Source organism: Anarrhichthys ocellatus, unplaced genomic scaffold (assembly GCF_004355925.1).
Source record: "Anarrhichthys ocellatus isolate YVR2014 unplaced genomic scaffold, GSC_Weel_1.0 scaffold7, whole genome shotgun sequence".
NCBI lineage: Eukaryota > Metazoa > Chordata > Actinopteri > Perciformes > Anarhichadidae > Anarrhichthys > Anarrhichthys ocellatus.
The window spans coordinates 9,924,944-9,939,275 of NW_022280037.1; the positions used below are offsets into that span (position 1 = coordinate 9,924,944).

At 40.9% G+C, this 14,332-nt stretch overlaps 2 protein-coding genes across 2 annotated transcripts in view; both read left to right on the top strand.

Annotated features, from left to right (window-relative positions):
* Window positions 1-8,157: 8,157 nt before the first annotated feature.
* On the top strand, window positions 8,158-12,024 carry LOC116383913 (E3 ubiquitin-protein ligase TRIM21-like). Its single transcript, XM_031848110.1, has 2 exons — window positions 8,158-8,236; window positions 9,619-12,024. The coding sequence occupies exon 2, from the start codon at window positions 9,628-9,630 to the stop codon at window positions 11,269-11,271; it is 1,644 nt and encodes a 547-aa protein (XP_031703970.1). The 5' UTR covers window positions 8,158-8,236; window positions 9,619-9,627; the 3' UTR covers window positions 11,272-12,024.
* Window positions 12,025-13,647: 1,623 nt separating this feature from the next.
* LOC116383423 (transmembrane protein 87A) overlaps window positions 13,648-14,332 on the top strand; it is an 11,384-nt gene continuing 10,699 nt past the window's right edge. Inside the window, exon 1 of the mRNA XM_031847241.1 lies at window positions 13,648-13,826. Within this exon, the coding sequence (XP_031703101.1) occupies window positions 13,716-13,826 (111 nt within the window). The 5' untranslated portion in view covers window positions 13,648-13,715. The remainder of the gene's footprint in view (window positions 13,827-14,332) is intronic.

Genomic DNA, 14,332 nt, shown 5'->3' on the forward strand with positions numbered 1-14,332 from the left:
GTGTGTGTGTGTGTGTGTGTGTGTGCGTGCGCAACAATGAGTTCGTATGTGCTATTCAAAACGCCCCCTTTACTCTGCTTATAAAGCTTTTCAAGCGTTACCTCCCTTGGTCACAGGGCTCGGTCAAATCAAAGCCATGCCGCCTCTCTCGGCGCTCTCCTGCTCTCCACGCCAGGCCGTGGCCTTCCTCAGCACTTCGAGTCTCGTCCTGTTTCGTTCGACGGTTGAGGAACTTGTTTGGACCCCTTTTTGTTCTCTCTCTCGCTCTCTCTCTCTCGATCTCGATATACTGTATGAGCCACAGCACGCGCTTGCTTAAGCTGTATCCCAGTTGGATGTTTTGGCAATATGAACACTGAAATCTGACCGGTGGGGGAGTGCGGCGAGGCGAACGAACGGTGGGTCGTGCTGTTGGTGTCTCTGCTCTAAGACGGACAGATGGCATGTACAAACTGTTGCCTTTTGTTTTCCGACGCTCTCCTGCACTCAAGGCTGCCAAAAGCTTTCTCAGACGCATGATGTGCACCAAATGAGTCGTCGTCCCCCTTCTCTCTGTGAGCGTTGTTCATTTGGGCTTTAGTTCTGTGAATCCCCCCTCAGCCCTCGTTACTTTTTATAGTTCCCAGTTTGTTCCTCACTGTTGATGCCTTGGATGTTTTGATGCTTTTTATCTTGAAATGACAATCAATTTTACACTGTTGTTGTTGCTTCTTTTTTTTATTTTATATATATATATATATATATATATATATATATATACACACACACATACACACACACAGGTAAATGTTACTTTTACTGCCTGTGTCATTATATATGGTTATTGTTGTTTTTGTGGATATTCTTGTTGATGATTATTGTTATTATTATTATTATTATATCATCCTGGTTTGGGCTGCAATTTAATTGAGCGCTTTTCCCTATTTTTCTTTCTTTCTTTCTTATTATTTAAACAAAAAGAATGCTACTTGCTGCCTGTTTATAACTGTGACATTTTTTTTCTTGGGACGCCAGAAATGAAGAACAGGCAGAAATGTATGTGCAATAGAACAATTTGACCCCCTGTTACCAGTGTCCAAAGCCCCCCCCCACCCCCCCCATGCTTACGACTGGCTTCTCTGGATGCCTTGTTGTCAGCCCTGTAACCGATAGGAGGTTCTGACTCAGACTGTTGAAAACCGCAGGTCTCTATAGATACAACAAACGGCACAAACAAATTCAAGGCACGTTTTGGAAACGGATATCATGCGGGCGACGTGCTTACTACCCTGAGATTTTAGCGAGAGTAAATCATTTGCTGAGAGAGGCAGAAGCATGCTCTACCGTAAACCAAACTTAACCCAGATTTTGCAGGTTTTAACAGATTTTGAATGCCGACATAAGACGGGATATTTCATTTTCTTTTTAGAACCATATATCAAATGTCACTAAATGATTAACCGACATCGACAAACGGGCATTAAGAGAAACTGAAGCATTCTTTGTAAACCCAGCTTAACCTAGATTTCTAATGTTTTAACAGATTTTTAAGATATTTCCTTTTTTAGAACAAGATATCAACATCTTTGATATATGCTTCTTCTTTTTTCTCACTTTTCCACGGACTTTTAAAAATTCAGTAAATGATTTGTCCTCGGCAAACATGCTTTAAGAGAGGAAGAATCATTCTTTTTCTGCAAATCAAATTGTGCAGGTTTTTTTTTTACAGGGGATTGTGAGTGCTGTCATGAGACTTATACATTCACGCTAAAATCCCAGTTTGCTGATTTTTGTTTGACTCTTAAATTGAAAAATGTTACGCCAGAAAGTATTGGAGGCTGGATTCTGTCTTGTGTCTCAAACTGTGTTGAAGTCGTTGTGACACCGACACGCTCTGTTGAAACCTCCACTATGTGGGTCAGCAGTTTACTGAAGGACAGCGTGACTTAGCACACAAACTGAAAACAAACAAAGTGCAAATATAGTAAACATTTAAATGCAGTTAGTGGTTTGGAAAGAATTCACAACATCTGCGGTGGACAAACCGCCTGGCTGTAAATATCGTATGGTTGACTTCTGTTTACCTTGCTGATGGGACAGATTTTAAATATGGAAAATACATGTTTTGATCCGTCTGTCTCTACGTGTCTCTATGTTAAGCCCTTCGGCCCGGAGCCAGCTTCTGTCTCCAGAGCAACAAATGTGTTAAAGGGATATTTTCCTTTAAAGGACAAACCACAGTGAGGAGGTTGTGTCGTCGGCGGCGGCGGGGGGCGGGGGGCAGCAGCGGACAGCTCCAATTACCAGTTACTCCACAAGTTAAACCGGGGTGTGTGTGTGTGTGTGTGTGTGTGTGTGTGTGTGTGTGTGTGAGAGAGTGAGAGTGAGAGAGAGAGAGAGAGAGGTCAAAAACTGTACGCCAGTCAATTGAGAAAAAAAAGGTTTTGCAGACTGTCCACGTTTAGTATGTTAATTTATATTTCCTTTTTATTTGGGCTTGTCTTGAGGTTCTCACGGGGGGGAGTTGTCGACACGAAAAAGGTTTTTCAAGCTGTTTTTAAACAAAAAAAGAAGCAGAATTATGGATGAAATGGAGGCTGTCGACATAAACGCACAGCTGTAAACTTTCCTCATTTCATCCAGTTGGTGAAGGGAATTTAATGACACAAAATGTTTATTTAGCTAAAAATTAGAAAAGAATTATATATGAATGAAATTCTATGTTTGCATACTTTCTATGCTATTTTCATATATGGGGTTCACACTAATGAGGAACAATGGAAAGGAATCTCAAGTGCTTTTTACTACAGCGTAACTTATTTGTTTCGATTTGATTTTTACCACCTGTGTTTTTAGTAATGATTTACAAAGCACTGTATATTAAAGTTTTAAAATATTCATGAAGCTTGCGAGTGTGTTTTTCATTTCTTTACATGATGTAATATAGCAAGAGAAGAAGCTGCACAAGGGGTTGCATATTGTTGCAGCAGGTCGAGCACTCCAGTACCTGCAAATAGTAGAGGAGGGCGCCGTTGTAACAGCAGCCGAGAGCCACGCCGTGCTGCTGTTTGTTTGGTGGGGCCCTTTGGTTGTCATGCAGTGGTTTGATGGCTTAAAGGTGTGGAGTAAAAGGTATGTATGCAGCTCATGACCACAAGATCGTCTCAGATGGCTCTGCTATCTGCACAACGTACAGAAAGTCACCTTGTTACAGAACTTGTTTCCTACTGTCATTTTAAATTCACAAAATTAATTTCTGGTTGTAGATGTGTTGCTAAGGCCACGCAACTGTTTCATTGCATTTCATTGACTTTATTTATGAGAATACCTCAAAACATTTCTGTTCCTGTGGCAGTGGGACAGCATGCTCATTTTCTTTCTTTGCAGTATCACCACCATGCAAGTCTTTAAGGCTGTTCTAAGCAATAGTTTATCTTAAAATACTCCCGTTATATCGGTTTAAATACGGTATGGAAGAGAGAACCCGGTAAAGACCTTATACATTTTGCCCAAAAGAATATCTGGCATTCGAAACAAATAGAGTTGGGGCAATCGTTCTATATATCAAGTTATCATTAAACTACATTCTGTTTTCTTCACCATATTTTTGTATACCCCAGTGTGTTTTTACCTCGTCGATGAAGCAGCTACAGTGTAGAAAATGTTAAATACCTGTCATGTCAGTGTGTGTATATGACTGACTGTGAGAGATCACTGTAGCTCAGTAGCATCTGACTGGAGATAAAATGAGGGGAACTGCCAACTCCCACCAGCAGCAGGGCAATCTGGGAAAGGCAAACAAGAACAGCATGCGGCTCCGATGTGTCCTCGCCTTTACTCTTTTTGCTTCTTCCAAACCGTGGGAGGAGGAGGAGGAGGAGGAAGGTAGGAGGAATAGGAGGGATGGGAGTTGAGGAAGGGAGGAGAGGATTGGAGGAGACGAGTGCAAGAACACAATTGTATCTGACTATCGTACAGTTGGAGAAAATTAGAGATCAAAGCGAGGTCTCGCAGGATTTCAATGGAAATCACAAAATTGCATGAAAGCATGAGTTTGAAAAACTTCATTCATCTTTTCCATTTAGAAACACACTTCTGAGGAAATTCCTCCAGCTTAATGATAACTTACACTTGCGATGGTTTTGCTGAGCATCCGTCACTCGGACACACGGCGAAGACCGCAGGTTATTTATCACAGACGTGGTAAACTTACACTGTCAACAAATCCCTCTGGGCTCTCACAACATGTGTCGAGAGGAAACCCGGTGATCCTGGCCAGGTGCTGTGAGAACAAGTGTGTGTGTGTGTGTGTGTGTGTGTGGGAGGTAGAGAGAGGAAGTGACCCATTCACACATGCAAGAACACTCATCAACCTGTCATTATGCTCAACCTCGATACTGTATATAAGCCTGGACATCAGATCTGAGACCAACAGGAGGTGTGATATGAGGGCTCTCAAGATCCTGCCAAGTCCAAGAGGTGGTTTCTACCACAAAGCAGTTCAGGCTAGAAAATAGTGAACAGCTATTACAATATTCCAGACCCAGAGGTTTTTGTTTTGTCCGGAAAATAGTCATAAAACTGAAAGGTATTCAATTAAAAATGATATGAAATCGAGAAAAATAAGCATTTTTAGCTGAACTATCAAAGTGACTCTGATCCACCACTTTGATAGACTGAAATTAGATGGCAATTAGATTTGATACACATATTCGTATTCATTTGGATTCATTATAACTCTGGTGCTGACTTAATTTTACATTTTATGTGTAGCGCCACTTTCCGCTCAAATTTTTCCAATACTTTGATTAAGTAACAAAATACCAGCATTAGCAAATGTTAGCATGCTAACAAGGTAAACTAAGATAGTGCACGTGGTACATATTTTACCCGCACAGCATCTGCATGCTAACATTGTTATTGTGATGCTGGTGGTAGCGTTTAGCTCAAAGCACCACGCCACGGTGCCTCAGTACAGCCTCACAGAGACACTATAGCAAGTCTGTAGACTCTTCAAGGTTTCTGTTCATCCTCCAATCACTTCAGTGCTGGTTTTAACTAAAAAAAAATAATGTACTTATATACGTTAATCATAGACACAGGGAGAAGAGGGTGCAAAGTATCACATCAGACAAATTTTCATGTTTAATTGCACTATAATAGGGAGTTATTAAATGTCCTTGTGTTGTTGAAGCTGCTGGAAGCATTTGAGGAGAAGGGAGTTTACCAGACTGTTACCCTTTAAGGGCATGATTGATTCACCAAGATCATTTTCGGAGATCCAGGCCCAGGCTCAGAGGCCTGGCTGCCTCATTATCTACCCCAGCGCAGAGGCTTGGAGTCACAGGTGAATACAAATGCTTATGGCAGCAGCTCTTCCTTTTTTTTTTTTCTGCTCACACACTGGATCCTTATTAGCAATTACAGCACCAGAGGGCCTAGTTATACGCATGTGCTGAGATGCGGCGCTGCAGTGGAAACAGATGCATCCAGCAGCACTAATCAACTGCAGCCCAGTAATGGCAAATGAGATAGGATGGAAGGAAGGAGGAAAGGAAGGATAAGAAGGAAGGAATGATAGGGGGAGGGATTGCGAACAGAGGGAGTATCTGAGACAGCCACGCATATTCAACCAGAGCAATGAGGACCAGATTCTGCTCAGTAACCACCACAAGGCCTGGCTGGTCATCTGCAACGGATGAAGCTCTTCTCTGGAGGCTCTGGATCGATGCGTTCGGCCAGACTCCAACAGGACTGAACCCACTCCTCGAGTTCACATTTCTCAAGGCAAGAGGTTGTACGGGTGCCTGTTTAACCAAATTCACACGCTGCATTTTATTTGGCCAGCGCGAGGCCAGTGATGATGACAGAAGGGTGGTGGCTGATTATGAGACAATAGGCCCCTAGAAACATACATGCAAAAGGCCCCACCATCTCTCCTAGGAGCAAAACACAGATTCAATCTTTAATGTTTTGTGTCACTTTGTGTGTAACTCTATATTGTTTTGGGTTTTTTTTCTATGTCTTTGTAGTTGTTTTAAGTCTCTTTATGGTAATTTTGTTTCTCTTTAGTATTTTGGAGTAACTTTGTAGTCACTCTGTGTCTCATTCTGGTTATTTTGGGTCTGTTTCTGGTCATTTTGTGTCTCTGTAGTCATTATAGAGTCTCTTTGTAGTCATTTTGTGTCTCATTCTGGTCATTTTGTGTATCTTTGTAGTCATTTGGAGTCTTTAAGTAGCTGTTTTTTGTCTCTTTGTAGTCATTGTGTGCCTCTTTGTGGTGGTTTTGCCCCTTTTTGTAGTCTTTTTCCGTCTCTTTATGTAGTTCTTTTGTGTCTCTAGTCATTTTGAGTCTCTTTGTAGTTCCGTTGTGTCTCTTTGTAGTCATTTCGTGTCTCTTTGTGGTTGTTATGCCTCGTTTTATAGTTGTGTGTGTCTTTGTGAGTCTCTTCTTCGGTTTTCTTCTATTGTGTCCCATAAATTGTCTTGTGACCCTTTAAATTTATATCTGGATTTAGCTGCCATAGCAGTAAGCATGGAAGCAATTATGTATTTTGATTTAACACTTCAACAACCTTGTAGAAAAAGATAAACCTTGGCTGCATTACTAATGGGAAAAACTCCTCTGACATTTTTAAGGATAAGCTTCAGAGTGAGTTAAATGTATATGTGGTAGATTTCCTGTTCACGTCTTTCTTTAATGCTCTGAAATTACTTGAATACGTTTTTGGGAGTGGAAACTTTTAGAGTGGACTACGTGTGCACAGACTGGTGAATGTAAAGATTATTTACACAAATAAACTTTATTATTTTAAGTGGTCTACTTTAGAAAGTTCAATCTTGTAAAGACAGATGTTAAAAATAATAAAAGCCTGTTGGCAAAGACATGTGTGTGTCCATATTAAAACTGGTAGGCCTGATTTTATGGCTTCTACGATTTCACACATGTGATACGTGTTGGGCTCGAGGATATGAAGTATTCTCTCCATTCTGTAGTCGCACTTATTGTTAGAAAAGCAGGAAGACCATGTGTGGTAATCTCTTTAATGGAAATGCTACTTGCCTGAAGAAAAAGTCGCTGTTTTAAAGGAATACAATCTCAAGCGTCATTACTCGACTAAACACGGAGTCCAAAAACAGTAGTTGATTCCACTTGTTCCTTGACACATAGCCTAATTGAAATAATAAGCAGCATAAAAAAAGTTAGATTTAATTTGGAAAATTTCAGTTTTAATGACACATTGCTGATGTTTTTTTTTCAATATCTTAATGCCGACTTATCCATATTAGTATTTTTTTTATTTATTAAAACGATATTCTAAATTGTTCTTATGAGGCACACGTATTTTGATTAATTAACGCATAATTAATTAATTTTACATATATACTTTAATAGAAAATAATGACAGTTTTCTCAATAGCTTCCATGTAATGTGACCAATTCACTCCAAATCAATACCAACATTATTACTATATTGGTAAATTAGGACACACCTTTTTATATCGGATTTAAGGCTTCTTCAATTTATTATTAATGTTTTAATGGAACATACATTTATTTATACAATATGTATTTATACAACACAACAATTATTCTGTCTGTACTGTATATATAATATTTTAGTTATTGTGGATTTTTTAAATTTGTACTTATTTAATATTCTTTACTGTTTTATTACTTATTTGATTATTTATAATTGTTTTGATTTTGTTTTTTCACTATGTCTCTTGTTTGCACGATCCACTATGCTGCTGTAATCCTGTACATTTCCCCACTGCGGGACTAATAAAGGATTATTTTATGTTATCTTATCTTCTATTATTGTATATGAATAATATTTTATTATTATTTCATTAAACCTTTATTTAACAGGTAAATCTCATCAAGAAGTCATCGAGCCAAGACAGCAGTAATAGGATGTTTAAAAAAACATACACATAAACCTTTAAAATGTGTAAAAAAAAAAAATCATACAGTATTTCAGATTTAACGTTTAAAACACACAAAAAGGAGAATAAAAAGGAATAAGAAGGAAAAAGTCAAACTCATGTTTGAATGTCAGGGTATTTGTCACAGAGACAGTAAAAGCTCCTTCACAGAGCTTCACTGAGAGGAGGAGCAACTCTGAAAGAGGAGAGCTGCAGACTCACTTCTCCTGAAGTGAAAGTTAGTCTGAGCAGAGCTGCAGTCGAGACAAGTCTCTGTTTCTCTCGAAATAAACATTCAAGTGAATCCAGCAGTCTCTGACAAACTCTGGTGAGCACACTGTTCTACAGAGAAACTCAACATTTGGTGAAAAGTGAGTTCAAACCAGGATCCATAACAAAGAACAAAGTAGCAGATAAACTAGGCCTGCTAGAAGCTAACTAGCCTAGCTGCTACTCCCTTTGGATTGTTCAAACACAGAGAACAGCATCTGATGTAATGTGTGGATGTATTGATTGATTTTAAAGAGGTACAACATTGATGTTTCATAACTTACATAACTGTTCTATACTTTGGTAAATATCCTTGAACTGTAAAGCCTTTCCTCTAAACTTCTCTGTAGTTCCTGCTGTCTGTGTTTGTGAGGAAGTTCAGCGCAGATTTAAGTAAATGGGGACGATATTGTTGATTGTCATAGTGTTCAACCAATCAGATCTTTAGTTTGACATGTTGGGCGTATTCTTTGACTATCAGAGCCTGCGTGCCGGCCTATAATGACGTCAGCATTACATGCCGCTCAGTGTCTGTAGCTTTGCCGCGAGGTGCAGAGTGTGCTGTGATTGGTCAGTGGGCGAGCACGTGACTATCGTGAAACGAAATTTAACAGCCAGCAGAGGCTGATGGGTAGTGAATCACATCACGTGATGCAGTTCAGCCAATCAAATATGGGCATTCTGACTGAGTGAGATGCACCATGACACAGGATACAGACGAGGAAAGACATTGCAGAGCAGTACGTCCAACGTTGAAGTTGTGAAAGTAAAGTCCAATGATAATCTCTTTGGGTTGCGGCTTGTCATTAAGGAATGACTGTGGATCCCACAGCAGGACCAGTTGAGAACATTATATTTTCCTGAATTTAGGCTTTTGCGTTTTCTAAATGCTCTAGCATTATTCAAACGACTGGTTTAATACGAAGACGTACATAGTTACAGCCTCAAAATGAATAGTAGCTGTGGCGCCACAATGTGGTTATAAGGTGGTATTTCAGTTGCAGGACAGCAGTGAAGGCCTAGGTATAAAATGCACCCGCCACTGCATTACATACAAATGATCCAGTGTTTTCTTCCATGGGCAGTTTATTCACGTTCAATTGTGGGAAAGTGGTAGCTAATAGTCAGGGATCAGACACAGGCAGCCTTAAAAAACGGAGCAAAACCACAGGAAGAAAAGAAAGAATGATCCAGAAACTGCATCCAGGTGTCACGGTGACAAAATCTGTCCACAGACATTAAAATTCTGTTTTGTAAGCACCTTTCTAAAGTACTCAAACCCTCTTCTGTAATAGTTCCCTCTACAGTAGGCGTCTCCAGGACACATTTTACGATGATGACACACAGAGACCCACAATGTGAAAACAATACCCGACACACTCTGTTGCTGCTGCTAAAGATGTAATAACAGTTTTGTTTTTTCATTGTTTTTGTCCTCAGAGTGTAGATATGTCTGCTGCCAGCTGTCTGCTGACTGAAGATGAGTTTCTGTGCTCCATCTGTCTGGATGTGTTCACTGATCCAGTCGCCATACCATGTGGACACAACTTCTGTAAAACCTGCATCACTAAACACTGGAACGTTAATGTCCAGTCTCAGTGTCCAAACTGTAAAGAGGTGTTCAACTATAGACCTGAGCTGCGGGTCAATACCTTCATCTCTTTGATGGCTGCTCAGTTCAGACAGTCAGCTCAACAGAAAGCCAGCAGCAGCAGCTCAGAGCAACAAGCTGCCAAACCAGGAGAAGTTCCCTGTGACGTCTGCACTGGAACCAAACTGAAGGCCCTGAAGTCCTGCCTGGTGTGTCTGGTCTCCTACTGTGAGACTCACCTGGAGCTTCATTTGACAACGTCAGGTCTGAAAAGACATCAGCTGATCGACCCTGTGGAGAACCTGGAAGGCAGGATGTGTACGAAGCACGATAAACAGTTGGAGCTGTTCTGTAAGACCGACCAGATGTGTGTCTGCATGCTCTGCACTGTTTTAGACCACAAGAACCATGATGTTGTTCCTCTGAAAGAAGGATATGAACGAAAGAAGGCCAAGCTGGGGAAGACTGAGGCTGAAATTCAGCAGATGATCCAGAAGAGACGACTGAAGATTCAGGAGATCAAACACTCAGTGGAGCTCAGTGTGGAAGATGCAGACAGAGAGATAGCAGATGGTGTTCAGGTCTTCACCGCTCTGAAGGAGTCTGTTGAGAGAAGCCAGGCCGAGCTCATCGACACGATCAAAGAGAAGCAGAGAAAGACAGAGAAACAGGCTGAAGGCTTCATCAAAGAGCTGGAACAGGAAATCAAAGAGCTGGAGAAGAGAAGCACTGAGGTAGAGCAGCTCTCACGCTCTGAAGACCACCTCCACCTCCTCCAGAGCTTCAGGACCCTGAACACCGCTCCACCCACTAACAACTGGACAAGAGTCAGAGTCAGTCCACCTTCATATGTGGGGACTGTGAGGAGAGCTTTGAATCAGCTGGAAGAGACGCTCAGTAAACAGATGAAGAAGCTGTTCGAGGTCGAGCTGAGGACGGTCCAGCAGTCTGCAGTGGATGCGACTCTTGATCCTGATACAGCACATCCCAAACTCATCCTGTCTGATGATGGAAAACAAGTTAAAACTGGTGATGTAAAGAAGAAACTCCCAAACAATCCAGAGAGATTTGATCGTTGGGTTAATCTTTTAGCAAAGCAGAGTTTCTCTTCAGGAAGATTTTACTTCGAGGTTCAGGTTAAAGGGAAGCCTATGTGGGAGTTAGGAGTGGCCAGAGAGTCGATCAACAGGAAAGGACACATCACACTGACTCCTCAGAATGGTTACTGGACGATATGGTTGAGTAATAAGAATGAGTACATAGCTCTTGCTGGCCCTGATATCCGTCTCTCTCTGAAGTCTCAGCCTCAGAAGGTGGGGGTGTTTGTGGATTATGAGGAGGGTCTGGTCTCCTTTTATGACGTTCATGCTGCAGCTCTGATCTACTCCTTTACTGGCTGCTGCTTCACTGAGAAGCTCTACCCATTCTTTGGTCCATGTGGTAATGGTGATGGTAGAAACTCTGCTCCTCTGATCATCTCTCCTGTCAATCACACCGAGTAGAACAAACACTTAATTTTCTACAGAGACGCTTTCATTTAATGTAACAAATCTATATTATTGGTGATTTACGGTGTAAACATGATTGATTCTTCACATTCTGATCAATGGGTTTTTTCTATTTGTCTGTAAATGTTTTTCTACTCCAACACACAGACATTAAGCCACTGATTGATATTATCTAATGTAGTCTACTTAATTCCAATAACTGCATAACCTGCCTTCAAGACTGTTGAATCATCAAAAACAATGTTGTAACGATGCACCGCCGTTACTTAGACCACGGATAGTGTGTGAGATGGGGTGTGATGGAGTCAAGGAGAACACAAGTTATTGTATGTATTCATTGTTGGACTGTGGATGCTGGGAGCCATGTGCACAGCGAGGACACAGAGCTGGTCCTTTTGTTCTCCCTGCCAACAAACAGACAACTGCAGTCAGTGACAAAGTGAATAGACTTGACTGTGGTAAATGTCTATGTGGCAGAACATTATTGTGTATATATGGAACAACTTACCTCTGCCTGTTTCCTCTTCCCAGGGTGTTTGGGCAAAATACTTCCCCGGGCCCTCGAGCACCCATTTATAGTTCCGGGAAATACCAACTACAGGAAGCGGGTAGGGGGAAGTGAAGATATGTGTTGCTGTGTTTATTTAGATAAATGATGGTGTTTATAATTTACTTTATTTATAGGCATTATAATTAGATGTTAATTAATATGGATACTTGTGGTGTGGGTAAAATCATGTAAATATTTATTATACATATATGTTTAGCACTATACTTACCCATAGATGGCAGGGCTGGTCCAATTAGCTGGACCAGGTGTATATAAGGGCCTCATTTTGTTTGTGTGGGAAGAATTAGTGGAGGCAACTAGACACTGGTGTCAACATTGGTGCGATGGTCGAATTTTAAAAATAAAAGAAGTGTCTTCTGAAACCTCTCTGGACTCCTGAACTGTTCATTTGACTCCATGGCCACTCGGGCATGTTTACAAATGTACTCAGGAATAGGAAGCATTTGAACATTCCTTAACCCTCTTTTTATGTTGCGGGTCAAATTGACCCGTTTGAAAATTTAGAAAAAATATTTTCTAGTACTTTATCTGTATGAAACTTCTTCTGCTTGTCTTAATTAGTGTGATCAATGTTAAAAAAAAAAAGGTTCATATCATGTATGTGCAAACCCCCCCCAGGTTTATATTACAGAGATGATGTTCGGGTCAATTTAACCCCACAGTGAAAGTGGAGGCTGTAAGGGGTCAGAAGGTTCAAGTTTAGACCATTTCTTTCTTTGAAAATGTGAGAAAGTATTTCTGACTCCCTCCCACCATGTTTCTCTCACACAAGCGCACGCACGCACACACACCTTGTTCATTGTGCTCATCTCTTGTTAATTTTTGTAAATGTCTGTTTCTTAACACTATAAATAAACATAAGTAAAGTTTACTTTCAATACAAATCCTCATGACTCATTTGGCTTGATTTTGAGTGAGCGGGTCAATATGACCCTGAACAGCAGAGGTGTCTCTTCTCCATTTATATACAGTGGGTACGGAAAGTATTCAGACCCCTTTCAATTTTTCACTCTTTGTTTCATTGCAGCCATTTGCTAAAATCAAAAAAGTTCATTTTATTTCTCATTAATGTACACTCAGCACCCCATCTTGACAGAAAAAAACAGAAATGTAGAAATTTTTGCAAATTTATTAAAAAAGAAAAACTGAAATATCACATGGTCATAAGTATTCAGACCCTTTGCTGTGACACTCATATTTAACTCACATGCTGGGGGGGGGGCACACAGTTCATATCAGGCAGAACCAGAAACAAACGGCTTCGTCTCCTCCATCAAACTCACATTTCTGTAGCGAACCAGTTTCCTCTTGTAGCCGTTTCCTGCTATGACGTCGGACACGTACAGGATGCAGCTCTTGTTGGGCAGCTGGAAATCTGCCACAGCGAGCTCCTGCTCAAAGAGGATCCTCACACCGCCACCTGCAGCACAAGCAAACGCCTGTTAGTGACTTCAACTGATTTACTGTGAGACTGAGAGTTACTAATCTTACTGCAGAGGAGAAGAGGACGTTCTTCAATCTGCAGAGACGAGCTGCATTCTGCATTTGACAGACTAATAAACCTTTCTTTAATAACATCACGTACTAGAGGCCACATAAAGCACTCATTAAATAATGTGAAGCAGAAATATAGGTGCTTAGTGATGTGACCTTTCATGTCGAGGCTTCGAAGCCTGTGTTAATCCAGGACGATTTTTGTGAAGCGCGTATCGAGGCTTGTGTCGATGACGTATGACATTAGCGACATGCTAGTTGCCTTTTGAGTGTTCTGTCGCCATCTTGTGGTGACGCTGTGAACTCCACCCGGACGCACCACGGAATTGGAGGCGGATATGAGTCTGACCTGTTTACGGTAGTAGATGCGCAAATGAAGATGCCAGATGCACAGTCGCATCCGTTATGTCTCCTGTTTTTTGCGTTGTTTTTCTGTCTCGGCACAGCGGCAGAGGTCTCCGTGTGGAACGTGGAGATCAACTCGGTCAGTATTAACGTTACACCTCCAACATGGGGCTTTTTTAATTTACGGTTATTACACAATCTTCAATAGCAGCTGTTAGCCGAGGAAGCTAACTAGCTCCTAGCATGTATTTCGCTGTATAATCCACCTTTTAGTCACTCTATTCTTCTTTGACAGCTCTGGTTTTGCTTTTCTGACAATATAAACTTCTCATTCTGAATGAGCTGCAGGTAATCTGTCTCAACGTTGTGTGCATGCGTGTTACAAAGGAAAAGGGCATCTACAAAACGACATGTTATTAAAAGAAAGGAAGGCCATTCTGTCAGAAAAACATGGTTAAGATAAACTCAAACTATAGTCTAGTCTTGACAGAAAGGGAAACATTTATCAGAACAAGCTACAAGTACATTTACTCAAGTACTGTACTTAAGAGTAGTTGCACGAGTACATCCACTTTGTGCTCCTTTGTACTTTTACTCTACTAGATTCCAGAGGTAGGTGTTGTACTTTTACTCCACTAGATTCCA

What these genes read in the sequence shown, in the direction of transcription:
- LOC116383913 (XM_031848110.1), top strand. Translation starts at nt 9,628, where the DNA reads ATGTCTGCTGCCAGCTGTCTGCTGACTGAAGATGAGTTTCTGTGCTCC.